Source organism: Xylocopa sonorina, chromosome 13 (genome assembly GCF_050948175.1).
Source record: "Xylocopa sonorina isolate GNS202 chromosome 13, iyXylSono1_principal, whole genome shotgun sequence".
Lineage (NCBI taxonomy): Eukaryota > Metazoa > Arthropoda > Insecta > Hymenoptera > Apidae > Xylocopa > Xylocopa sonorina.
This window is the reverse complement of record NC_135205.1, coordinates 3,532,208-3,560,176: the sequence shown is the minus strand read 5'-3', so window position 1 is coordinate 3,560,176 and position 27,969 is coordinate 3,532,208. Positions and strand designations below refer to the sequence as shown.

Sequence of the window (27,969 nt, the reverse complement as noted above, 5' to 3'; positions counted from 1 at the left end):
CGACCGTGACGATATCTGGTAACGAGGGCCTCGACGAGCCTCACGGTTCGAGGAGGAGGACACGAGGAGAGGCGTTCTCGTTCGAACGCTAGAAAATCGTCCCGTAGCTGTACACGATTTCTTGTCTCGCCCCTCCTCTGTTCGCGGATAATTGCGAAAAAGAACGATATCTCGTAATTTTCTTCGAGCACGATTTCCGATCCGAGCGGATCGTCGTGCCATCGCTATCTGGTCCAGAGAGGGGCGAGGGGGAGAACCGTGTGGTCAAGCAGCGATCTCCACCTCTCCCTCTTTCTCTTTACTTCTTCGAATCGACATGGCCGCTCTGTATAAGCGCGTGCAGATACGTATATACATACATAAACACGAGTTTTTCTAAACCTGTACACGGTCACGTTTCTCTGCTGGCCAAGAAGGTATCGAGCCGTGTGCATACACTCGAGGGCCCCCATGAGCCATCGGCATAATTTTCCGATACGCCGCGTTACGTTTAAAGCCACCTCGGAGCCCTTCGCAATCTACCTTCGCCCCCTGGCTCCCAAGTCTCCTTCGACGCGGGCACTCAGCGAGCGATCGAGCGAGGAAAAGGTGCGCCCCACCTTCTCGGCCTTCTTCTTCTTCTTCGTCGCTCGACCCCTTCTGGACGCGCGGCCGTTCCTGGCCAGAAGCGGCGATTCAATTAGGCAAAGCGGCAATCTTAATTGTTAATTAACATTATATTTATGCAATTATGGCCCATTATGATTCCGCGCGGCCGATAACGAAGCGACCGCGATGAGTGCTCCCTCAGATAGCGGCTGCCTCGAACCGACTCGCCTCCCCCTCGCCACGCCGCCGTTCGATTTCCAGTTCGAAGATCCGCGCCACCTTCTTCTTCTCGCCCCGTTTAACCGCGTTTCGAACACGCCACGCATCCGTACGCGCGTGTGCGTACACGGGTCCTCCTCGAGGATACGAACAATCCGCAATCAACCGCTAATGGAACGGACGCGAGCGCGCTGCGGTGGCTTTCTCTCTCTCTCTCTCGAGGACGAAGGTGAACGCGTCGTCCATTGGCGGTCGTTCGAGGAGGAGTCGTTAGAAACGCGCGAGAAGGGGGCACGGGTCGGTTGAGGGAATTATTGTAATGGGGAATTCCTTTCGACGCGGATCGCGCGATTCGAGCGAGGATTCGGTCGCGCGAGATCGGTAATTGAAATTTTCCGGGGATGACGCGCCTTTTCTTCTCGCCGCGAGTTATTGTAATGGAAAGGGGATGCTTTCCGCGGGGACGATCGCGAATGGAAAGCTCGCAGGGTCGTCCTCGAGAGAGAGAGACCATTGAAATCGAAAATGTATTCGCGACAGGTAGTTAATGGCCGTCCATATAATACGAATTTTACTAAGAGGATATCGACGGAGAAGAATTTTGCGGCCGCGACTACTGGCTTCCTAGATGGTTACGGTGAGTGGAATGTTTCTTCACTGCGAAACGAGTCTCGCAGTTTCCACTGCGAGTTTTCCGGTAATCGAAACTCCGTCACGCTGACCGTTCGACCGGCAGGAATTATTGTAATTGAATATACCTGTGACCAAGTGTAACGCGAAGAGTTTCGCGGGAATAGTCTGCGCGAGACGAGAAATCTCGCGGTGGAAATTCGTGGCGTTGAATAAAGGCGATAAAAAGGTAGGGTAGCCGGAACGAATGCTCGTCGTGAGCACGCTCTGGATGAGATAACAGCGGTTTGACAAATAATAAAGAACGTCCAATTGGACACTGGGAGCCGGATAACGAAGTGAAAAGTGGCCGCGTTACGCGTCCCGTAAACATCGTCGCGAGCCTCGGACGTCGAGGCTGTAAAATCCGGACAGGGTTCGCCAAAATGGCGCGTAAAAGCGTGGATCACGGCTGGGCAGATCGCAACGGCATAATTAAGTGCGCGATCCAAGTGTCTTCTCCGCGGACAAGAACGATCTCTTTCCCTTGTCGCCTGTCCTCCTTCGTACCGTCGAATATATAAACGAACCGAAGGAAAGCCGGACGATCGTCGCGGAGCTCGTTACTCGCAATTATCGAGCCGCGTAATTGGAAGCGAGGGGTTAATTGATGCGTGTTCGAAAGTAGTAAAACGCTGTTAGATCACCGTCCACCGAACTTGGCTGCGTTCGAAAACTTTTGCTCATTGAAGTACAAGCGATAGCGACGGTTGATAACGATCCCGCGTTCTCGATCCTCGATGATCAACAGATTTTATTCCGTGTTACTTTACGTACACACGTGTACAGAGAATTGTGCTTGGTAATTGTTGCGTGTTCATTAGATACGTTTAACATAATCGTCACGTTTTTTTTTACTTTGCACAAGATAATCGTCGTGAACTCTGCTGGACGTTACCTGGCATTGTTCGATGAGAACTTGTACGGAGTCGTTGAAACGTCGAGCAGAGAAGAGGAGATGGGTGTCGAAATCGATAATTCACCTCGACGAACGAGGAACCGAAGAAGTAGAACAGTAAAGTCAAAAATCGTGTCTGAAATTCGAGGTGCGAGCGCAGATCATCGTCGAAGAGGACGAAGAAGGGAACGAAGGGCGTCGAAGGGGGTGAGGTGAAAGAAAAAACCGCGCCACTAGCAGCAGAACGTTCGAGGATAAAAAGAGGAAGATGGTATCGCGGTGGTAACGAACGGACGCGCAACACTCGCGCAGCCCCATCGCGCGAGTGCTCGAGTTGACGAGATGGGTGCGAGAGGCGAGCGCAGAGCGGTCGATTCGCCACGACGACGAGGACGACGACGACTCGCGTTCCTCTCTGTTCGCGTTGGCACAATGTCGCCTCTATATCCGAGGAACGAGCGCATAGTTTTGTTGCTCTCGAACAGCGGCAAAAGCAGCCGGTTCCCCCCTCGTTCGACGCTCCGTTCCGTTATCTGTTCGCCAGACTGGGCTTTCGATGTTCTCGCGCGTTTCCCTCGTCGATCGAACGCCATCGCCACCGAACGAGGACGCGTCGCGATCGCGAATTCGCGAATCGAACGCATCTCGAGCTGTTCCTCATCCTCGAGCTTCTTCTTTCGACGCGAGCACAATATCTCCTCTATACTCTGGCTGGCGGTCTTTTATTTGTCTCTCCTCTCGTTGGTCGTGTTACGACGCCTCCAGTTCACCCTCCAGGCCCTCCGTCCGCGAGGCGCATTCTTCCCCCGCGATCTCTGCCGCGAGGTTTTGCCACGATCGCTCATCACGTGATATTAATTAGCCTTGCAGGCAGCGTGCAGGGCTGCGGGAGAAAGATCAGAAGTGGAGGAAGAGAAAAACTGCGAAACGCGCGAAGAAACGGGGAGATGGTGTTATTTATAAGCGCGGACAGGGACGGAGCCAGTCGGAAGCGACGCCCGCGACGACCAAGCGTTCTCGACACGCGTCTTTCTCTCTCTTTCTCTCTGCGTAGATCGCGTACGTAGCCAGCGCAAGTTCGCGTAACTCGACGTGCCTTGTTGTCGACGACGTTTTCCGGCCCGACGTTCCACGCGTACGTTCATCCGGCTCGCGTACGCTCGCGTATTCGATGCATGCTCGAGATACGGCCGCGGCCGCGTACGCGCGTAAATGAGCGCCCGTGTCGGGGGCCCCGCGATTCACGCACGCTGATTTCGCCTCTTTTTCTGCGCGCTCTTTCATTCTGCGTTCCTCTTCTGCACCCGCGACGAGGAATTGGGGATACGCGTCTGCTCGCCTCCCGCCATCTCTCGCTTCTCTCCCTCGCTTTTTATGCAGATCTCCGAGTTACCAGAAAGATTGCTAATTATTTAAATTTATGGAAGCCTGCGATGATTTATTTCGAGAGATAAACCAGCTCGCCCAAAGATTTATCTCGCGCGCGACGTCCGCTCGTGTTCTTCTCGACGCGAATCGTGAATTCTGTTGACGATCGATTTTTCTTCGATTGCGCGCTGGCGATTATTTATTGTTTCGAAAGCCCAATTTGCGAGCGTTATCACGCGTCTACGCGATCGCTCGAGTCTTCGAGAGGATTGACGTCGATGCGAGATTCTTGGCGCGAGCGATTAATAACGACCAATGGTTTCGACGGAGTTTTGAAATGCGAATGGTAAAAATTGTAGTTTCTTGGGAAGTCGAATATGCGGTTGAGACGAGAAAGCAGAAGTTTCGAGCGCAGAGTTGGTGCACTGCGCATCATTGATCAGTGGAACGAGCAGACACGAAACAGAGTTGAACACAGTTGAGTATTTTTGGTAAGTGTTAAATGGCGCCCGTTTCCATTTCGATCGTTGAGCGTGTTCGGTAACTTTTGGCGGGCAGTGTACTCCCTCAATGCCAACTAATTTGCCCGAATTAAAGAGAACGAGACGGATAGCGAGGCTTCAGAATTAGACGCGCCGCTCGAAATAATTGGGGATCAGCTGTCCGAACGACATTACTCTTCCAATATAACATATCCAAATTAAACGTTCGATAATAAAAAAAAAATAAAAAAAACAGACACGCCCAAGAAAACACACATTTTTCCACGCGATGAGAAAAACCCTGAACATCCTCGATAAAAAAAAAGCAAAAAAGAAAGCAAGAAAAGCAAAGGGAAAGAGAGAAAAGGAACCACGCAACGAAGCATCAAATTACTGGGCACCGCGCACTAATCTAATTAGAGGCCATCTTCGGAGCAGACTGTAAATTAGCTATCGCGACAACGACGCCCATTAATCTGCGCGGATGAACTCCGTCATTCTTGACACCTACAAACCAGACGCGATTTCTCCTTAGCTGGCTGCTCCGTTTCGACGACGACGACGCTCGATACCGAGAAACGCGCGCGGCAAGTTTCCCGTTCGCGTTTAATTGATCATCGTTCGTCGGAGGATCAGCGAGGAGAAAGTGTCGATGAAAAATGCGGCGGGACGTCCGAAAGGGATCGTAATCAAAAATCGAACGCGGCTAATTAAATCTAACGAGCGTGCGGCCGATACTGGGACGCGAACAGGGCGCGCGGATGAGCCAGCCGGAATCGGAGAACTGGTTGAAATAGGAGAGAAAGGAGGAAGGAAAAGAGGAGGATCCCTCGAGTCGCTGGCCGATATTCAACTGAATTTCCAGCCGGTCTGGAGGATCTACGACGTCGTAAATCTCGCGGGTAAACGGCATCCGCGGCGATGCGATACTAAATAGAAATATGGATAAGCGGCGCGCGCGCGCGCGCGCGAGAGGCGAAAGAAGTGAAATAAATTACGCTCGCGGCGGCAACCGCGCGACCGGAACAAGCCTCGATGATTTAATAATTGTAACCGATAAACGAGCCGTCGATCGACGCTAATTGAATCGTGCCGCGGCTCTGCCAAGGCGATCCACCAGGAAACAGTCGTCGTCTCTCTTCATCCTTGCTGGCCACGCTTCTCCAAACTCGTCGACGAATATCGCGCGATCGAGAGGCAGGCGATTCGATCTTAATTTCTATCGATTCTTGCGTTCAACGATATCTGAACGCAGATCAGTCGCGAACGAGCAAGAAACACTTTCCATCGATCGCTTCTCGATGTTCATCGCTGACTCTTTTCCCTTCGTATTTTTCTGTTGCTCGTGCCAAGCAATCAAGCGACGGAATTAACGCGTAAGCGCATTTCCGTGCTAGAATATCTAGCGCGAAAATAGACGACGATGGAACGCGCTCAGGCTGAACGTCCGTACAGGCAAAAGAACAATAACGATAAGATTGTTAAGCGTCTGGAATATAAGGAAGACCGATACGCGGTGTTATCTCGAGGCGCGACCACGAGACGCGCGCAAACGACAAAGTGAATCGCGTGACAGCGTGCCCGCACCCCTTGCTTCCTCTCTAACCGTTCATCTATACGTGTGCACGAGCGGCGACTCTAATGAATGGTCGTTAATTGTATCAATTATTAACGAGGGACATCGCGCGGACGCCGCGACGACTCTTATCGATGTCCAGTGATTTACGAGCCGAGCCTCCGCCTCTCTCTCTCTCCTTCTCTCTTTCGCTGTACGTCTCTCTGTGGCGAATACGCTCCCCGTCTTCTTCCCCGTGTGCGAACTCTGTTCGACTGCGCACACTTGACCGATTCGCGAGCGCTTCATTATCCTTGGTCAGCGTCGAAAATACCGCTCGCGACGCCTCGTCGCCACCAGCGTCGTACCCTACCGCGCCCCTATTGCCTCGTAATTAATTTCCAACCACCGATCCCCCATCCTCCGTCACGATCGCGTGTGATTTATTCATTGACCATTTGCTCTCGACGCCTCTGCCACCTATCGTCGCGCTTTCTTCGCCGCGAAAATTCGAGCGTCCCTCTTCCAACCCTTAATAGGCGACTGGTGAAACGAACGTTTCCGCGCGACGCTCGAATCGTTAACGAACATCGACGTCTAAATATTAGGAGTAGCTTCAAGAGTGACGCCTCGAGTTCCAGATTTGTTTATCGACCTGTTGATAAGTAATTAGAAGAGAAACTGGGACGAACGTGTGTTCAGAGTTCGAGGAGGATCGTTGAGGAGGAGAAGAGGTGGCGAAACGGGGTGGTCGAAGGAAACGCAAATGGACGCCTCGACGAGGGGCCGATGGGGCACTTTCAGAACAGGAACGACGAACATCGTTTCCCTGGCTGTGTATACAACAGGAAACGGTTGAAGAAGCTGCGGTACACGGTAGCCGAGAGCGCTGTGCAAGCAAGGGACGGTTTATCTACGACCCTCCGGCACGTTCGACGCGACAATATTTAAATATTGTTAAGCCCGTGCGATACTTGCCATCGACAAACACGCTACTCATCGCTGATTCGAACCTGGACGAAATAAATCTCTTCCTAAAGATTCATCCTATCCTTGAAACCAAGCATTTATTATTTCTAACGATCTTCAATTGCCACCCCTGAACACGTTGCGCTACACGCGATTTTCCCAGAATCAAAACGAAAACTTTTCTCAACTAAAATTTCTTTCAAAATTAATAAAATTCTTGTCGATTGTTCAAAATGATTTATAAACACCTTTTCAACCCCTTAGTCTCGTACCAAAATCTTACTCCACCCTCGTGACAGTTAAATAAAACATCGAACGTGCGATACTTGCCATCGACAAACACGCTACTCATCACTGATTCGAACCTGGACGAAATAAATCTCTTCCTAAAGATTCATCCTATCCTCGAAACCAAGCATTTATTATTTCTAACGATCTTCAATTGCCACCCCTGAACACGTTGCGCTACACGCGATTTTCCCAGGATCAAAACGAAAACTCTTCTCAACTAAAATTTTCTTCAAAATTAATAAAATTCTCGTCGATTTTCTAAAACGATTTACAAACATCTTGCCAACCCCTTAGTCTCGTTCCAAAATCTTACTCCATCCTTCGTGACAGTCAAATAAAACATCGAACGTGCGACGAACCGTAAAGGTTGAATCTTTCGTTCTCCACTCAGCTTTCACGTAAGATCGATTCTCGAAAAACAGTAACGTGAGAGTGTCTGGAGATCCATCATTTCTACGTTCGAATTTCCGAATCGTACCCTTTCTTCCCCAAAAGAATCGCCCTGAGTCGTTCGCCCCCTTTCTTCGTCCGCGGACCACCCAGGCTAGGCGATAACTTCTTTCTTCCCTTTCCTTCATTTTCTCCTTTTTCCCAGTCTCCTCAGTCCGCAGTCTCGTTCGGCTGGCATCTCGCGCGGTGGCACGGAGAGGGCCTTTCTCCGTGGATCTCCTCGTGTTTCCTCTCGCTCGTATTCTTCTATATATACCACGTATACACCTACACCTCTGGTTCTTTCTACGAGCACTCTCTGGGTTGGGTTAGGTTACACAGCTAGGCCTCCATTTCTCTCTCTCCACGGTGACGTTCCGTCGACTCGTCGGGACTATAAATCTCCGGCTATTAAGACGGTAGTCCACCGTTTTGATGGCCCGTGCCAGAACGCACTATCATCTTAATACTTCGTTACGCGCGCGGTCGTCGTAAGTGCCGTTTGATGCCTCCTGGTTCGCGCCTCGAACCTTTTCGCTCGTGTCGAAGCCTTTTTTCGTAATCGAGAGATCCGTCGTCGATTCGAAATCGTCGATTTTTCGAATCGATTCGTTTCGAATCTTCTCTACGTCCGTTTGAAATACTGACGACAAAACGGACCTGTCGAATTCCACTGCGCCGTTTTGGCGGCTCTTCGCAGCCACAAATTTATTCGTACGCGTCGCATTTGCAATTCTTAACGAGCGAAACGAGCTATCTATGTTATAAACCGGAGTGTTTCGAAGGAATATGATATTTACATATGTAAAGGGAGAGGGGGAGAGCTCGCGATTACATATGCAAAATGAAAACTAATTACGTCGACGTGCGCACGGTGTTCGCTGGTAAAATTCGTAACGTGCCACGTTCAGTGTCACGCGAAAGAATCGTTCCTGGCGTGGAACACGGACATTCGAGCGAGCGCGATCGAGAGATCGCGGAACGCTTCTCGAATTTCCTCGCGATCCGCCACACGATCGTGGTCGTACGCTTCAGGTAAATGGCACTGCGCGGTGGTTGTTGCCTCGCGAACGGCCACCGCGAGACTCTCCTCTCGTTCTTAATGGAATAAACGGGAAACGTTTAATTGTTTTTGAATAACAATGCGTTTCCATTGAACGCTCAATCCACGTTACACGGGTGACTCCTAGAAACGATGAATATCATTGCGTATAAATCATCCGTCTAACCAGCGGATCGGTGATTTGTATCTATGAAAGTCAGATTGTGAACACCTCGACGATAAATCTTCTGTACGGCGGCGCTATCGCGGTAACCGACGAAAATCGCGTTAACCCTTCCCCAACGGTTCGTGGACTCGGAACCACGCGTATCTCCGATGTATTTCCATTTTTTAATTGGCCTCCGCTTCTTTATCACCGCGCTATTGTTCGATGCGCGCATCGGTTGCCGCCATTACGCTGACAGCGCTCCGTCTATCCCGTGGCGATCGTTCCTTTCGTACGTCTCCGTTCTGAGGATTAAAATCGATCGTCACGTTTCGTCCTGGGCGAACGAAAGTTACAGACGACGACGCGTCGAAGGGTTAAAGCAACGTTTAACACACGTGGTCACACGCCACACCTCGTATGCGAGTCTCATCGTGGAACTGTCGCGAGGCACGGTTGGGGCCAATCCGCCGCCATATTTGGCGGGGCGAGGCAAAAACCGGAGGCAGCCGGGTCTAGAATGGAAATTTATTCGGCTGCCAACAGGAAGCCACCGGTGGCCGCCGTTTTTTCGTCGATTCCGCAAATTTTCAATTTCCCATTCGTACAGATTAGACCGTCGAGATACGGGCCGGGCGAACGCGCGCCCGTCCGAGCCGGTAATTACGTTAATCGCCGTTTGATTTACGATAACCCACCGAGAATACATGTAACGAGCGCGCGTGCTTCCTGCCCGCCGCGGCCACCTGCGTTTTTCGAAGCGTTTTTCGAGGGCATTAGCGTCTTAACGAGCCCTCGTGACTAGGCCCTGAGAAGGACGATGCGTCTCGAAGATGGATCGCGAGACCATGCGAGACCTCTCTTAGCTCGCGAATCAGCGAAACTGTCAGCGATGAACGTTCGTCAGCTTTATTAATTCTATTCGAGCACAAATCTTTCGATTGTATCTGAAAATCGTTATAAAGACAATTACTATTATTCTAATTTCGCGTGGATAAAAATTAACCCTTTGCGCTCGAATGGCGACTCTCACTCGAGCGGTTGTATTTATGCTGAATTTCGTTATCTCCAATCGATAGATGCGAAGTATTGGTTCGAGAATGTGGTCCCTTAGGCTGTTTATATTTTCGGTTGGAAAGTGACATTGTGACGTAAAATTCGTCTACGACTGTAGTCCTGAATACGACGTGTCCAGCGTTAGTACAGTTTCGACGGTCGTAGCGAGCACACGTATCGCGAAATTTTCCACCATTCGTTTTTAATCTCGAGAAAGTGTAAACAGTAATGACGTATCGAGTGTGAAAAATAGAAAAATTAGTGTAATAGACAGTGCATCCGGAAGTAGCAACGATGACCCACAAGATCCTGGCAACTCGGAATGTTCTGGTAAATGTTTCGTATAAATATCACACCAAACGTCACTACAGAACTTGAACTTCGATAATTATCTTTTTCAAAATGTAAACACAGATAATAGATCAATATATAACACTTTCGTATGTTAATTCTTCTAAAAATTCATTTACGCGCGAAATTGTCTCGAAAAATTGCGAAAAGATCATCGAGCGCAAAGAGTTAAGAGTAAAAATCGCGTTGGTCGAGTGCTCTGGCCAGGAGCACGCGGACGCCTGGCGTCGTTCACGAGAGAAGAGACGCGTGTCTGCCTCGTCCATTTGCACGCGATCGGGGTCGTGGAATTCCTGGCGCATTTTTCACGCGCGATTCGCAACAGGCGTCGATCGTGTCTCGCGAGCCTATTTCTCAACGTCGCCTACGCGTGGGTAAACAACGCGCCCAGAAACGCCTCGGATCGGCTGGTTATCCGTTTATCTGCCATTATTCCGCCAACCCTGTGCGCGCGATCGACCTGAATTTCGTCGATACCGTCTGCGAGGCGTGATCTCGTATTCAGATATTTTCGTTCGATGTCGTCTGCGTTCCTAACATCTAAATGATTTAATAATCCCAATACACTGTTTTCTTCAACCCTTACCACACATTGCATGCTGTCTTTAGCATCCTTTTTAACCAGTTAACTGTGGAATTTAATTTCGAAAGATCATCGCAGGATGCGGAATTAAATACAAGCAACGACGTGTATACACGTCGAACGCAGGGCAAATGGTACTATTATAAACATTTTTATTCGTCAAAGAAACTAACAATTCGTTTCTGAACACGTTCTTCTCACTAAGAGCTTGAAAATTGTCAAAAAATAATAAAATAATTTAAGTATTGGTAATATAAAGGCAAAATACCACCAAATGATATTCTCTTTACATTTTACTGAGATTTCGAGTTTTAATAGTGAATGGTAATTTTTCATTTTACACGACGAGTATACACGTCGAACGCGCTTGACTGGTTAAAAACGTGTAAAACACGCGCGGAATACGAGTTACGCTCGAAATTGCTCGCGTCGAGTAACGCACAAGTATGGCTAAACGGTTCTGTCATCTGTACCGCTCGTACCAGTTCGGCATTGTTTTTCCTTTCTTGTCCGTTTTACAAAGCCGCCTATCAGATTGTTTTATGGGAAGTCTTCTAATAACCGCTATTACGCTTTATCTTGCCAGTCCTCCGTTGTCTCAATTGTCCGTCGCCCCTCGCCCCCGCCTCCCTCCACAGTAACACCGCGGTTTCACCGATAGCATCGTGAGTTTGTAATTTTCTACGACTTTATTTCCCCCGTTCGGGCCGTTTGCATGTTTAACGCGCGCCCATTAATGAGCCGACGAACGAACCAATAAATCTCGCAGCTTTATAGAAAAGTGTCCAGCGTGCTCGCGCGTCCATTTCGAGACGATCGGAGACGGTTTCGCGGGCCATCCTCTCGTGTCATTGATCGATCGCGCGAACGGGTCAACGGGTGGGGTAACGATAAAAAGAGCAGCGAGTAGAGTTTCGCAATAATTTCGAGGGAGAGGAGCATCTCGCGTGGCGCGCGCGGGTTGTGAGAAAGGCTGGGGTCCTCGTCGCGAGGAGGACCGGTATAATGGACCACCAGCGTGGCGAACGTTCGCCACAGTCCCTCTGTTACGTTATACTTTACACATGCTTCCTTGGCCCTCGCCCCTCGATGGAAGCGGTTCTTTTTCTCCCTGCTCTCGTCCAAGTCTCTCCACCGCGAGGCACACCTCCTACGAGCTCGCGGGCAGCTTTTTATTTCTAATTCGCGAACCGTCCCGGGCTAAAGAAACCAGACGACGACCAACGACGACCAACGACGACGACGACGACGACGCAGCAGCAGCAACGGAGCGGAGAGGAGAGCATCGCCAGGCGGAACGACAGTGGCGTGGGCGTAAAGAGTTTCGGCGGAGGCAGCTGTCCGGTAAACCGTTTCAGACGAGGGAACTTCTTTCGAGGCCTCTGGGAACATTCTAGGTTATCTATGTTTAAAACTGGAAGCGAACGTCTATAATTGCGCACGTCCGGACACCGCGTGTCGAACAATAAAGTATCTCGAAAAACCGGCGCGCGTCTCGTGGTTCCTGGGAAATTTCCGCTGAGAGACCAGCTGACGTGAAATTTTAGGAAGAGAGTGGAAGAATTCGAGGAAAATAGCGCGGAGAAATCGTTCAATTTAGTGTGTTACCAGTTGTGTATAGAAAAAAGCAACTACCCTCTGTTCGACGTCGAATCGGATCAAGACACGAAAATTCCATGTATCGGTTGAAACTCTCCACGCAATAACATCAATTTTCCAATCATGCGGTGGAACACGAAGAGACAGACCGCGTCTGGAGTCGAAGAAGAGGGCAATTATTCGCGCAGGACCTCGTTCGGGTAACAAGCTGCGCGTCGCGTACCATCGAGACCGCGTAACCACCGTTCTGTCACGTAGCTCGTTACAACCGTCGCTCATTAGATCCACAAACCATCCGGGCACGCGATCGAGCACGTAAATCACCGTTCCCCCGAATCGATCAACCCCTCGAGTCGGGCTTGAGACGCGCGGGAACCTGTGGAATCGAACGATCTATGCAAGTAGCAGACCAATCTTGAAATTGTGGCAACATTTTACGAAGAGACAAAATGAGTGAACTCACGTGCGATGGTTAAAATTTGAAATGAAGAGGAGATTAACCACCAGAGTCAGAAAGAATTGTCTTCGTTTCAGATTAGTTATCTGACGAAAGAAAAAAGTGGGAGGAATAAGGAAAGTCGCGAAGATTGCTCTAAAATCGAGGGCTCGTCCCTTCGATTCGCGAACGATCGAGCTTAAAACGCGCAGAAACCTGTAGAATCGAACGATCTATGCAAATAGCAAACCAACATCTCAAAATGGTGGCAATATTTTTTCAAAAAGACAAAATGATTGAACTCACGTGCGATGGTTAAAATTCCAAATGAAGAGGAGATTAACCGCCAGAGTCGCAAAAAATTGCCTTCGTTTCAGATTAACTGACGAAAGTGGCAAAAAAAGTGGTAAAATTATGGAAACTCCCGAAGATTGCTCTGAAATCGAGGGCTCGTCCCTTCGACTCGCGAACGACCGAGCTTAACATTTTACAAAGGGACAAAATGAGTCAACTCAGGTGGTTAAAATTCCAAATGAAGAGGAGATTAACCATCAGAGTCACAGAGTATTGCCTTCGTTTCAGATTAACTGACGAAAGTGGTAAAAAAAAAGTGGTAGAAATATGGAAACTCGCGAAGATTGCTCTAAAATCGAGGGCTGAAACGCTCGCGCGGTAGTCGAGCGGCCGATGAAAAAGAGACGGAAAGATTTCGTTCTCCTGATCCTTGCGGCACAGCTTGGGGTATCCTTGGCTTCCAGGGTACCGTTACCGTGCCGCTTCTCTTCTTGTACCGGCTCAGGAGCTGGTTTCCGTTGCTCTTATTGGGCCTCGCGTTCGACGCAAGGTTGCAACCGCTCCGACCGTGGCGTCGCCTGGCCTGGTGTCCAGCGCGCGCAGTTTATTCATGGAAATGGACCAGATGCGAAAACAAAACGAGAGGGTATAGCTTTACTGGCCGTTGAAAAAGAGGCTTCTAACGTTTCCAGAGCTGACCTTCCTCCTCGTTCGTCCTCGACCTTCCTCCGCGACTCCATCGAGAGGGGTGAACGATAAGTAAATTAACGAAATCCCCTACCTCATCGAGACGATTAGATCGTTTGAACGATAGAAAAAAATATTCTCGAATCGAGAATACGGATGAACGTACCGAAAAAATGAGCGCAAACTGGTTCCAGGAGACAGTTTATAAGTATTCACCGACGAAACGATCGTTTCTCGATCATTCCGGTTTCGTATTAATTGACTGCATCCACGGAGTGGCAAAAAATAATTCATACGGACGTTCATGTAAATTACTGCTAGGCTTCCTCTCAGTGTCCGTCGAGTAACGTAGAAACAGCTATTTACGCGCGGACGGAAATAAAATTGTTATGAACTTTATCCAGTTGGAAGCGACTCGTTTCACACGAGCGTAAGACCGAAAGCAGTTTCCAATGAAACTCGCGAGGAAATTAAACCCGTTGGAAGTTGATCGCGTAAAGTAAAATTTGCTTCGCGAGAGGAGCGGAAGCCTTGCTGAGCTGGTGGAAAAAAAATGGCGATTCGATTTGTGGCCGGAAGTTTCGCGCGCAACTTCAGTGAACGAGAAGTCGATTAATAAAATATTCGATCAGAGCAGCGTGTAACTAATTGATAGACGCGTGAATAAAAGATCGTCGTAGAAGATTGTCGGCTATCGTTCGAACGTCTCGAGGACTAATTCGAGGCATATTTAATGGCGTCCCGGTCGAAAATCGCGCCACGCGTCCTTTCCTCGCGATATTTCCCTTCAATCGTGCACGCCACAGATCGAATCGATACTCGTGGACGAAGATCGCGGCGTTAATCGACTTTCGTTTCTTCGATATTCACGATTTCACGCGATAGACTCGCGATCTACTCTTCTATTGTGCGCCACGTCTGATTGATGGTAAGGAGTATCAATTTTCCGCTAGATCGATCGCAGAGTTGGGAATCGCGCTGAGTTCGCAAATTGGATGATGGATGTCGATGGGAGAAAAAAGGGTTGCATCGGAAATTGCGAGCAGGTCTAACACGATCGTTCGAGTATCCCAAAAAACGGTGGGAACGCGTAACGAGGATTCGCACGGCTAAGAAATAGCGAGAAGAAGAGCTTCAGCCTCGAAATTGAATTAAAAATCGAACGAGCAATAAATTACATGGAAAAACAAATTGCGCACGGATAGGCAAAACAGAGCGACAAGTAAACGAACGTTTCAATTTCTACAGCAAGTACGTAAGGATCTTGAATTCTCATTAAGATGCGGCTTTTTTTCTCGCCCGCGATGAATATGCAGATTGCACCGTGCAGATTAGTCAACCTTCTTTAATTTCTATCTACGTGCTACCGCGGCGTTGCTCGTACGCAGCCGCTCTATTAATCATAAACGCTGTGCACTTTGATTCAGCTTTTTTCTTTTTTTCTGTAATTTCTATTCAAGAACGGTACACGCGTTTTTTCCCCCGGCGTGTAATTAAATTCTTCGCGCACTTTGCTCCTCGCAGCCTCGTAGACGTTGCTCGAGCGACGTTTTTCCATTTCGCGATGATGCTGACGGAAGCAACGCGTGATCGTCGAACGATCTACGATCCTGTGATAAAACAGACTCCTAAAATCATCCAAAAATGAACCAGGCTCGTCCCAAGCGATATTTTTGCCACGAAAAATCCAAGAATTCTAAGTCATTAACCTATCGTGTTTCTACTCGCGAAACGAGATTCGACCAGAATCGCGAGAGGGTGCAGTCGCGCTGTAAAAAGTCGCTTTGCGAATCGCGCCTCGAAGAGGAAGGGAAGCGAACAGCGTGTGAACGTCGTCGAGCAGGCGGTGGCCAACGTCCGAGCTAGCTAAACATCCTCGCGTGGCAATAATTATCCTCGAAACGCTATAGTGGCAATTAGCATCTCATTGGCTCATTTCTCGGTTATGCTAATGTGGAGTGTTATTAAAGCGCGGGTGCGAGACCGGATCTCTCTCGGTTCTTCCAGCGGCGAGGCTCGCTCCGCGTCCGTTCCGCCGTTAAAATCGGCGCGAGACCGTGGCGCGACCACTTTTCCGGTCGTCGTCCCGTTTACGACGTCGTGGAAGGATGCCTGGACCACCTTTCCGTACGCCCACTACGCGACACCTCGATCGCCAGCGTTGGCACGGCAAGAAGATGGCGCGAAAAATGGTCAGTCGCGTCGCTTGGTAACGAACCACTGCCCAATATCACAAAAATGTATATCGCTTCGATCGACAATAATTAATCTAGAAAATAAATTGTTATCTCGTTTATCTCTCGATTATAAGAATGTATCCAGCGTTCGAAAATTGAACCGTGAAACCATCGACTTCCGTCAAAAGGCAACTCAAGCGAGTTACGCAGGAAAAAGTAGAGAGAAAGTACGGGAGAGGAAAAAAAGAGATAAGATTCGATGGAATTAGAGGAGCAGTAGGGACGGTTTAAAAAGAAGCTTCGAGGGTGGCGTAGGATATTTTTGTTCCATCGGAACAGCCTCAGATAAGATCCTGGCGCGGAGCGGAAAACGGGGGCCTCGAAACGAGAGAACAGGACGCTCTTTCCTGTAGTCGACGGATTCGCAGAGGACGAATTCTCGCTTTTAACCTTACTTTTAAACCCTTGACCTTCGATGGATCGAGAGAACGGGCTCGTAACACGGTTTACTTCCACGATACGTGTCTCTTCCGGCTTGGAGGTACTCCGCGACCTCCTTCTGCGTGCTACCGTCGAAGGTTAAAGGTGGAGGAAATGGAAGAGGTCGGAGGACTGCTCGAAATGTATGCTCTCTCGCGATAGAAGCGACTTTTGGTTCATCCTGACGTGTTATTCGAGTGTTTCAGAAATGAAGAGACAAATCTGAATCTCAGAGCAGTCGAAGTGGTGCGTTTTATAAATTTCGAGGTTGTTCTTTCTCTCATTTTATTAAATCACTGATTAGAAGAGAAGTAGAAAGAAATCTTGTTAATATCGATTCTCACAGAGGTCGATTTTTATAGAAGAAACGTACAAAGCCCTGCTGTGAAATCATTGATCTTGCCTGGAAATTACATCGCTGCAAATTCGACGGGGACTTTTCAGAACCGAAGAATCACGACCGATTAAACCGCAAATCGCAACTTTCGAGTGAACGACTCGAATGCTTGGAAACACTCGAAGAGCGCAACAGTTCCCTTTGTGCGCGCAGAGAACCGAGGAACCTGGCGAGGCTCTTTTTCCAGGCTTTTCCTACGCTTTCCGGGGGACCACCACAGCTGCGTCGATTTTCTGCCATCTCGAGCACTTTCGTGGCTGCTCCCTCGACCGTGTTCGCCGTGTCGTTTCCAGGCGACCTTTACGATCAACGCGCGTGCAATCGAACGCTGTGCAAGGAGACGTGTTCCGCGTACAATAAATGCCTTTTCAGATTTTCTCTCCCTTTGAAAAATCGCAAACAAGCGAAAGTGTAACGTATTTTCAAGAGCTGCACGTGCGAACCAAGCGGACGCTACCTTAAATCCGCGTAACTCGTTAAACAGAATTGTTTGACTAGAATTGTCAACTGTTTTTCAAAGTTACGATATGTCTTGAGCATTTAAATTCGTCTTCGAAGAGGGACGCTCGCGTGGCGCGGCTCGCGACCATCCCAAAGAACCCTGAGCAAAATGGAGTTTTCGTTGGCGGTGAAAATAATCGCGGCAAAAAGCCTGTTTCTGTCGATCGACGGCCATCTCGCGGGACGTAGAGCGCGGAGAACGGAAGAGAGGATAGGACCTGTGTCGGCGAAGCAAGGGTAGGGAAGAGGACTGTAAGGGCACCCGTGAAAGGAAACGAAGAAGGTGGGGGCCCAGCCAGAGAGGGGCGGGGGGCGCGAACAGCAAAAACCACGGACGTTACGTGCCTGTTCTTTACGATAGAAGCTCATTGCTCGTAGATTGCGATTTGCCACGGGCGTAATGAAGCCACGCCACCGGCTTTTACCAGCGGGCGAGCCGAGCCACGCCGATCCGCGATTGCGATTTTCGATCCTACGACTTGACTTTCCTCCGTGAACCGTGTGCGTGCATTTTGCAAACGGATTCGATCCGCGGCTTTTTGCCACCTCGATAGATGGACTGGCGTCTACAACAACAGCGTTTCTCCACTCGACCGTGTCGCGTTTGACAGTTTAAAGAATAGCGGAAATTGGAGAGCCACGCGTTTCATTAGAAAAGCGTTGCACTCGAAGATGACTCGAGCGATGATAGCAACAGGTAACGACGCGATCGGATCGATGAGACAATCTTAATTGTTATTTTCGTAGATTTTGATTGTTAAATGTAAGTGAATCGTGCCACACCAGAATGGCAGAAACAGAGGAATCACGAGGATCATTGGATAGTCTCCTAATTTTCTTTTCTTCTTTCATATCGTTTATTTAATATCGTGGACGCGCATAATTCGAGTCGACTCTTCAAATATTGCAAAGCCACCGGACACACGCTATCCGTGACTACATACACGCAATATATCTCTCCCGTTTTTCCACTCGCGCATTTTTTCCACGGCTCCCTTTTTCCCTTCTATTTTTTTTTTGTTTTTTTTTTTACCCCGTTTCGTTCTGTTTCGATATTTTTTTTTTTTCGTTCCCTCCCCCCCCGTTCGCGGTTTTATTTCGTTCGTTTTCTGTTTCAGCAGATCGAGACCGAGCGACAGTTGTGACAACAGCGGCGCGAGATGCGAGCCGGGTACACCTTGCGTGGATGTTTGCGCGCGGACCGATGCCGTCCTGACAGCTCAGATAACGGGCGTGACATTTTGAAAAATTGAGGCCAACGATGCGAACAACGTCAACGAAATGCATCCCCGTCGTCCGTTTTCCTTCTCCCCCGCGCACGCGTTTTTTTTTTTTTCTCCCCCCACCGCGCCGCTACGCGAGAGAGGTCGCGGGCTCGGCGAAAAAGCAAAAAAGCAGACTACGAAACGAGGCGAAAAAAAAAACGAAAAAACGCCAATGCGGAACAACGTACACCGGTTCACCATTAACACGCTCGATATATCCAATTTTGAATTACGAGCGAATATTCGAAAACGCGCGGCACCTTTTTTTCTCGCCAGCAGACGAACACACGACTGTAAGGTCCGCCCGTCACTGGATTACTGGCTTTATGGTGAAAAATTGCGAAGCCAGCTCGATGTAACTCACCCTCGTGGTAATTGGAGCCTGCGTCTACGAATATTAGACTTGCATTAGAAATTGCACGCGTCGATCTTCGATTGGCTGACGAAACGAGACGAACACCAGTTTTAATCATTCCTTTTTTCGAACGATATTCAAACGCGATGGACGCGAGACATTGGGCAGAGCAAAATCGTCGATGGTTTTAAAGGATCGACGAGGACAACGGTCTCCGCGGAGGAATCCATAATGGCAGGTCGACGTTGAACCAGGGCCGAGCATCGGTGCGCCGCGTGCATGTCCTCGTCCGGCGTCGGAATACACCCGAGTTATTTAAAAAGCCCACTATCCGTTATCTCGATCTGAGAACGCGAAGAAGGGTCGTTTGAAATATTTCTTCCTCCGGTGTTTCGAAGGTCTGCCATTCGAATGGCTGCCGGCCAGCGTCGAGGAAACAAAGGCGCGGAGCAACGAGTCCTCCTCTCCCCTGCCTCTTTCCTTTTTAATTATCGCCCTTGTACTTTTGCATACACCGTTTACGATCTCGCAGAGGTGCCTCGCGTTTTCTTCACCCCCCCTCTCGCAGATTAACACGTCCGCGGTTCACAGGTCACCCGTGTCCCTCGACCGTGCCTCTTTTGCCGTGTTCTTCGATTCAAAAGTCAGGAGGGATGTGTCTCACGGTATACTGAGTTATTAATTCATCTCAAAAAAGTGTCTCGAGACTCGCGAGGCTAGGTAATCTTGGTTCATTAAGAAACGAAGAAATACAGACACGATTTCGATGCCTCGAACTCGATCGACCGCGTAGATTTTAACGAGACGACGGATGCCTGGAATTTATTAGTTTAATTAATAGCGAATTGTCGAAAGGAAGCAATTTGGAGTCTTCCAGGGGAAGACAGCTCCCTGAATTAGCAGACAAAGTAACAAGGCAGCCTCGCTCGTTACTCCGTTCGCGGAAGCTTCGCCGCCTCGTCCGGTTTGATTTTCCACCCCGCAATTAAACGCTTCCCGTGCGTGGGGAGGCGAGGTTGGTTAGCAGTTTTCCGTCGTCATTTTTCAAATGGAACTCGTCGGGTGGTCACGATGCTCGGATAATGCCGGACAATTAAAACAGCGAACGAGTCGGGCGCGCGGAACGGAAGGGGGAGGAAGAGAAAGAGAGAGAGAGAGAGAAAGGGCAAGAAAATAACTAACGTCGATCGAGTGTATATACGAATATACGAAGAACGAAACAGGGTGGGCGAAAAGGGTTCGTTTTATCGTTGGTTGGCCGCGAGTAGGCCCGCGACGCTACGAATAAGGAAATACTCACCAGCGAGTCCACCTCCGGGTCCGCGATGTAGTAGGGTTTCTCTTGTCTGATCTGTAACACACGTACACACAGATGTAAGAAGCTTTAATAATTAGGCTCGGTGGTAATTGCGGTATTAAAACTATAAGGAGACGATCGTATCTCCCGTGCGCCTCTATACAGACGCGTACACACGCGCGTTCCACCATCTCGTTAGGCCCCTCTTCCTCGCGCTCGCGCGATCGCCCCCTCCCCGCCTCTTTCCACCTTGCAAGCGATTTCCTTCGCGTGCTTCCTCTTAATTGGACTCCTACTGTTCAATTCGTACGTATAGAAACGGAAACGCGTCCGTGAACGCGATGGAATTCTCCCGGACGCCGCGAGCGCAGTCCAACGAGGAAGAACGCGGTGGATCGCGCTGAGAAAGAGGAGGAAGCCAGACGAGAAGAGAATCGTCGCTTCTGAGAGGGACCAAGAGGGCAGAGAGAAAGAGAGAGAGAGAGAGAGAGAGAGAGAGAGAGCACCACGGATTCTCGAGGCATTTTCATGGCGCCGCGTAGTGCCGATCAGAATGGGAACAAAACGCACGAGAAAGGGGTGGAGGCAGGGAGAGGAGGACGATGGCCAAGTCTCTCGATGGTTGGGTCCGCTCTTAATTGGACCCGCGAGTTCTTACGGAACGGACAAGAGGAGGGGGTGAAAAAAACGGGACGCACGACAAATCTCGATGGAAGTACCCGCTGGTTAATCTCGTGGAATCCAACGGCGGACCGCGGCAGATTATGCTCAGCCGACACCGAACCGCGCCATCTGATTAGGCGAGCGAGCTCCAGACCCGCGGAATGAATATCGTTAACATTCCGCCCGCGCTTTTCCTCGATATTGTTCCCGCGATCGGTGCACCCTCGAGAAACGGCACAATGGAGCCTCTCGATCGACGTTAAATCGATCATTCTCCTCGCTGTTACGGTTGTTATTTAATATACCGTAATCAGCGGCGCGGATAAATCAGTTTCTTTATTTTTTCAACCTGCCACGCGATTAAGGCATCGCGATTCAAATGATTGCTACTGGTACAGATGTTTTCGAATTTTTCAGAAACTCGATAGCGATACCCGATGAATAATTTATGGCACGGTTTTTTTTTCTTCTTTTTTTTTTCTTATAAGACGTTTCGTACGAACGCTTGGATCTCCAGCCACTACGTTGTACTATCTATAATAACTCGTGGTGAATAATGTATAGCCTAGAAAGTATAATTTGTATGAGTTTAAAATATTCCGTTACGCTACGGTTTGCATCGCACCTTGTACTTGATATTATATTATAATTTATAAAATCGCGCGCCGACACGGGCTGAGAGCTGTAAGATATTCCCTAGCATTGCCTGGCACCGACTTCGAGTCGATAGATAATTAATAATACAGCTTCTGTATCAATCAGTCGATACAAGCGTTATAAACGGCGCAACGTCTCTATCGATCGCTCAATCTACCTGTACATCTGTTCGCCGATTTCGAAAATTTCTGGATTCTAAAATTTCCAAAGATTATCGTAATCGTTAGCGCAAAATTGCGATTCGTTCAGGCGTTCCTCGGATAATTGAAATACTCGAAGCAACCCCCTGGCGAGTGACAGGGGGAATTCCTGGCGAGGAACGGTTCGCACGCAAAAATCGAATTACCGGTCGACGATCGAGCGGGGCTGGTTTATTCGCGTACGAGACGCGACCGCGAGAATTCTGGGAGAACGGGTCCGTGGAGGCCCCTCGTATTCATGAGTCCGAATTCTGAATGGGAGTTCCTCTCGCATCGGGTGTATGGATAATGAAGGCGTCTCGTACGGCGCACAAAAATACTGTCAACTCTTCGTAGGGGGAACTAGTTCTTGCGGGGTCCTGTCACCGTGCTTTTTCGTCGATCCCCGAGCGACGTTTAGGTCGCCTCTCAGGTAGTCGCCGCGATTACAAATTGTAAGCAGCCTCGCCTCGTTTTGCTCTTCGCGAGCCTTTTCGAATTTCTCTTATCGTTCAATGACGAACTAGTTGATTACAACTAGCAAACGCTATCAGAGTACGTCGATGGTGAATTGATCCGACGTTGGTGCAAGTACTTTCCAAATATATGCTTTATTTAATAATAAAGCGTTGCTACGATTAATTCGTCGATCCTCGAGCGACGTTTAGGCCGGCTTTCAGGTAGTCGCGGCGATTACAAATTGTAAGCAGCCTCGCCTCGTTTTGCTCTTCGCGAGTCCTTTCGAATTTCTCTTATCGTTCAGTAAGGAACTAGTTGATTACAGCCAATAAACGCTACCAGAGTATGTCGATGGTGAATTGATCCGACTTTGGTCCAAATATTTTCCAAATATTCTTTATTTAACAGTAAAGCATCGCATGGCTACGATGAAGAGGCATAAATAGAATTTGAAATAAGGATAAGCAGAGTCGACACGAATGCTAACTAGTTGATCACAGCGAGCCAATAAACGCTACCAGAGTACGTTGATGATGAATCGATCCAACGTTGGTCCAAATATTTTCCAAATATTCTTTATTTAACAGTAAAGCATCGCATGGCTACGATGAAGAGGCATAAATGGAGTTTGAAATAAGGATAAGCAGAGTCGACACGAATGCTAACTAGTTGATCACAGCGAGCCAATAAACGCTACCAGAGTACGTTGATGATGAATCGATCCAACGTTGGTCCAAATATTTTCCAAATATTCTTTATTTAACAGTAAAGCATCGCATGGCTACGATGAAGAGGCATAAATGGAGTTTGAAATAAGGATAAGCAGAGTCGACACGAATGCTAACTAGTTAATTACAGCGAGCCAATAAACGCTACCAGAGTACGTCGATGGTGAATCGATGCGACGTTGGTCCAAGTACTTTCCAAATATTCTTTATTTAACAATAAAGCATCGCATGGCTACGATGAAGAGGCACAAATGGAGTTTGAAATAAGGATAAGCAGAGTCGACACGAATGCTAACTAGTTGATTACAGCGAGCCAATAAACGCAACCAGAGTACGTCGATGGTGAATCGATGCGACGTTCGTCCAAGTACTTTCCAAATATTCTTTATTTAACAATAAAGCATCGCATGGCTACGATGAAGAGGCACAGATGGAGTTTGAAATAAGGATAAGCAGAGTCGACACGAATGCTCGCACCTTCTATCGGGAATCATTGAAACGGGCGTATCGCGGTGATTAGGAGCAGGGTAGCTGCGAGTGACAGCTAATTGAGTCCATGCATATGTATAAAGCAATACGAGTGCTATTAATGTGACACTGTTCTCCATTAAGTACCACGAGATCGTCCGTGATATTTATCGCGTGCCGTCGCGTGAATGAACCAAAAATAGTCCGCGCATCCGGCACCGATGTCGATATCATTAACGAGGCGGGTTTCCTTCGACGCGTCGTAAAAATTTCAATCGAACCGCGGGGCGACGGGGTAAAAATAATTGCGAGTAGCGATCGAGACGAGCGCGATTTCCTACCAAGCTGAGAAAGGACGAGGCAACCGCGCGCGCGCGCTGAAGACCAACAAATATCGCGGATGGGGTTCGACGCGAAATTCCGCGCAGCGTCGTCCGCGCGCACCCCTGCGCTGGCCGCCACGTTGCTCCAAGTTCGAGGTAAAAATATTGTGCGATAATATTTAGAGAATGCTCTCGCGTTCCGGCACGTCTGTTTAGAGGATCGTCGTGCACGCGCGCGCGTGGCGAACGCGACGATCCTGTCGAGAGATATACGGAGCAGCAGCTGCCCCTCGGTTTGGTTCTCTTTCGCGTGTTTCGCGCCACCGAAAACCCGCAATTTTTCCCTCCCCGGAATCCTGTTCGCCGTCTCGAGCGTAGGAAACGTTCGAACGACAGGAATTATGTAACGATTTGTCGGGCCATTTGTAAGGCTCGACAGGGAACCGACGACGAGAGATCGAAATAAAATGGCCCTGGCCAAGGCAGAGGAGAGCCGTCTCGGGGCGATTGTCTCCCCCGGTGTTCTTCGCGCAGTAAAACGAATTGCATCCCGCGTAAACTTTACGACACGTTCGTTCCACGCCCTGGATCGTCCCATGGAAATGGTTTGGCCGAGCGCACTTTCCTCCAAACTGTCCCCTGGCAGAGAGAAAGAGAGAGAGAAAGAGAGGAGAGAGAGACACGTCGTTGTAGTAAAACAATGCGTCGAGGAACGGTCTGTCGAGCCTACGAAACGACGGGGGTACATTATCCCCTTGCTTTCCCGGGGGCAGAGACAGGAGCGTAAACCTTCGACGCTCGTTGACTTTCCACGGGGACCTTGACTTCGTTGGGCGCCCTCGCGTGACCTGGCGATCGTAAACCGTCCAGGAAAATTGTCCTACCTGTGGCGAACGCGGGAAAATCGTAGAAAAACTCAAAGTTAATCCAGCTGGCTTCAGCGAGGATAGAAAACGAGTATACTGTAAATGGTAATTTTCCTTACCGTGGGAACAGTCGGTTAATTGTTAGGATGGCAGACACGATGCGTTTGCAGTATCGTTCTTCTTCTAGACTGTCTTAAATTTTAGCAGTTTTCAGCCTGTACGACTGGACTGAGCGATACGCTTTCGCTTGGAATGCGACGAGAAAGATACACGGATTTCGAAACGTTCAGGCTGAGTAAAAGCGAAATGGAATTTATAGAGTAACGAAAATAAACACGCGCGGTGTGTTTCCACGTAGCGCATTTAAAATAGACTGTAGTCTAATCGATCGACAGTGGCGAAAGCGCGTCCTCGAACGGAGAGATAACGATTAAACGATTACGAAGGGAAGGCCAGGTGAGACTAGAGCATATGGACTGGTCGTAGACCGTTCGAAGCTTGGCCAAGAACAGGAGGCACAGAATTTGTCGAGGACAACGTGGACGAACGTCACAGGAACCGGTCCAATGGACGAAGTAATCTCTCTTTCTCTCTCACGCACAGTAAGGGATGATCCTAGGAGAGGCAGAACGACCTTACAACTTCCTCGCACGAGGTTCGTTTCGTTAATTAACTCCAAATCGATCGCGTCGTCACAGAACATCGATAATCCAGGCCACAGAGCCGAAGATCGTTCGCCGCTCTGAAATTCTACCATAATCGACCATCCTCGCGTAGCTTTATAAACGAGAAGTGAAACGACGAATTAAATCACTTCGTTTCCGCGGACGAAAAGAAAAACAACAGCCAGAGAGGAGCTGTCGTGAAATCACGCGATTACGATCGAACGGGCCCAACCGAGTTTTGCATGGGAAAACCGGTAGCGTAGATAAAGTCGATAGATTGGTCGCGCCTCTGGCCCCGCGACAGAACTGACGTCGCGGGTGTCGTTATCGCGATTATGATAATCCGGCTTTGCGGTTGTTTGCACTTTATACCCGACGGGGTATCTCGAGATACTCCATGGAAACGGACGCGAGTGCGTCGTTATCGCGACGCGAATCGTTAAAAGACCCGATCTTCGATAGATCCGAGCGTTATTTCGCGCGCGCTCGTCAGCCACGCGGTCAAATAAATCGAGCGAGATTCGACGTCGTCCGACGGAGAACCGATCGGAGAAACCTGAAACAGCGGTTCGCAACGCTTTCCACGGCCGCCAGGCGGGGAAAAAGGAAAAGCGATCGGCATAAATTCACGGGTAACGGTGTCCGCAGCTTCGAGGCGGGAAAGCAGGTAGCGCGCGTACGCTGAGGACGCGCCTGCGTCTCTCGAACGCATCAGTCAGCCTGTCAAAGCGCGTGGGCCAACGTTTTACAAGGGTTTAATGCCCCCGGAGGTGCACATTCTAATTGCACCAATAAATCGAAACGAGCCCTTGCACAGGCGTTTTCCGCTCGTCTCGTCACTCAAGCGCGTTCACGGTGTTTGGGCTGGGCCCAAACCGCCGCGGTTCCCGTCAGCCTAGCATCGCGATGGGCCCTTTCCGCACGCCCACGTTCCGCGCTGCTGAGCACCGCGTTTCGGCGGTCTGAAAGCTGAGACACGAGTTTCAGGTGGCAAACTCCCTCGCTCGAAATCTCGCGTGGACGCGAGGCGAAAATATTCCCGCGCGCGATGCTTCAGAGAGCCACAACGACGAAAGTGCGTCGTCGTGGATGCTCCATTGGAGAACCGCCGCGGATTAATTCGAACGCGTCGAAGCGCGACGCGCACGCTGGGACGCTGGCAAAATTTTCGCAGCGGAGGGCCCCGTGCGATGGGCACGGAAACTGGGACGGTCGTATCCATCTGGTGGAATAAAAAGAGAAAAGGGCGCAACAATGCGCGTTACGTGGCGCAGCGGGACGCGGCGCGCGCGTTGCTACGTCGCAGCCAGCAACAGCGAGGCAGCAGCCTCTCGAGGAGAGCTCGAGGAAGCCGTGGCGGCAAAAAGGGAGGCTGGTATACGCGCGGGATGGATCCGAGGCCCCCATAGGGCACGCAACGATTCGTGGACCGCCGCTGGATAATGCTGGGGCCCCATTGAATAGATCAATTTACAATGGCAGAAAATGAGCAACGTTCTCCACCGGCTGTGGCGGTGCACCCTTCCTCGACCCCCACTATTCGACGACTCTCTCTCTCTCTCTCTCTCTGTTCGCCACGGTTCGTCGCTTCTCACGATTCCAACAGCAGCGGTGGTCGTGCCGCGACTGAGTCCACGCATGCGTTCGGAATACCCGCGTCTCGCTGCGAGCATGCGCTCAGCATTTACCCGCGCGACCCAACGAAAAACGAATAATCCCGTGTTACACGCGGAGGCGACGCGCGCGCGGCCCTTTTGTCGCGCGCGTCGACCCTATTCCACTGCCGCGCATACGTCTCCTCTTCGTCAGAGTGGTATCGACGGGGTGTAAAAGGGCTCGCGGAACCGACACGCCTCGAGAACCGCCGCAAGAGGATTGTCACCTGCTTATCTTTTCACGTGTACACCCCGCTGCTCTGCGTGTACACAGTGTGCCCCCTCAACCCTCCCTCCATAGCTATTCTATACCAACCATTATGGAACGAGCTATCTATCTATCTCTTTCTCTCTCTCTCTCGCTTCAGACATCGGCGACGACAGATCGATGGGAATTAAAGAACGAGTGGGCGAGGCTGGCACGGATTTGCCTGTAATCGCTGGTGTAATCTGCTCGCGTCGACGACAGTGGACTAGGCGAAACGAATTTCATTCGCGCGTATACCTTCGAGTATGCGTGGCGAAGAGAGAGAGAGAGAGTAGTAAATTTCATAACCGTCCGCGTTGACTCGATATCAAAATTCATTATCCGTCGTGGAAAGAATGGCCAGAGGGGAACAGTCATGGTTGTGCGACAGGGTAACTCAGAGACGGTCCCCCTCGACAATTTGTTTATCCGCTCGTGGGGACGGTCGTGTAATCTTTGAACTGGCGGGTCGCGTCACTGCGACACTATTTCCTTGTTTCGAAACTTTTGGCATTCTTTTTTTCATCTTTAAGGAGAGGATACACGCGAGGAACAGCGAGCAACGTTCACCAAGTGAGAAACGAAATATTAATTGCTGCGATAGCAGGACTGAAATACGAGGTCCACGTTCAGAAGACAAAAAGCGTACGAGAAGCGGTTGTACGTAGCTGAGAGCCTTCGAGTACCTTTCCTTCCATTTTTCTGTCCCGTGATTCTACATGCTTCTTATTAAGATGCAAATGCCACGTTCATTTCGCAATTCTAACCGACTCTCGTGTGTACTCGCGGTTCTCTCGCTCGCATAACGCGGACATGCATTAACGAGAACGTTGGTTGCTCGAGAAAAAGAAAGCTCTTGGAACCTGAGCGAAATCGATTCCTCGACCCTTCAACGACAATCGTTT

General features: G+C 49.6%; 1 protein-coding gene across 1 annotated transcript in view; it reads right to left on the bottom strand.

The window, feature by feature from the left end:
- The window catches only part of Hth (Meis homeobox homothorax), a 438,429-nt gene that overhangs the window by 384,646 nt on the left and 25,814 nt on the right, over positions 1 to 27,969 (bottom strand). The window contains exon 4 of the mRNA XM_076906279.1: positions 20,158 to 20,208. Within this exon, the coding sequence (XP_076762394.1) occupies positions 20,158 to 20,208 (51 nt within the window). The remainder of the gene's footprint in view (positions 1 to 20,157; positions 20,209 to 27,969) is intronic.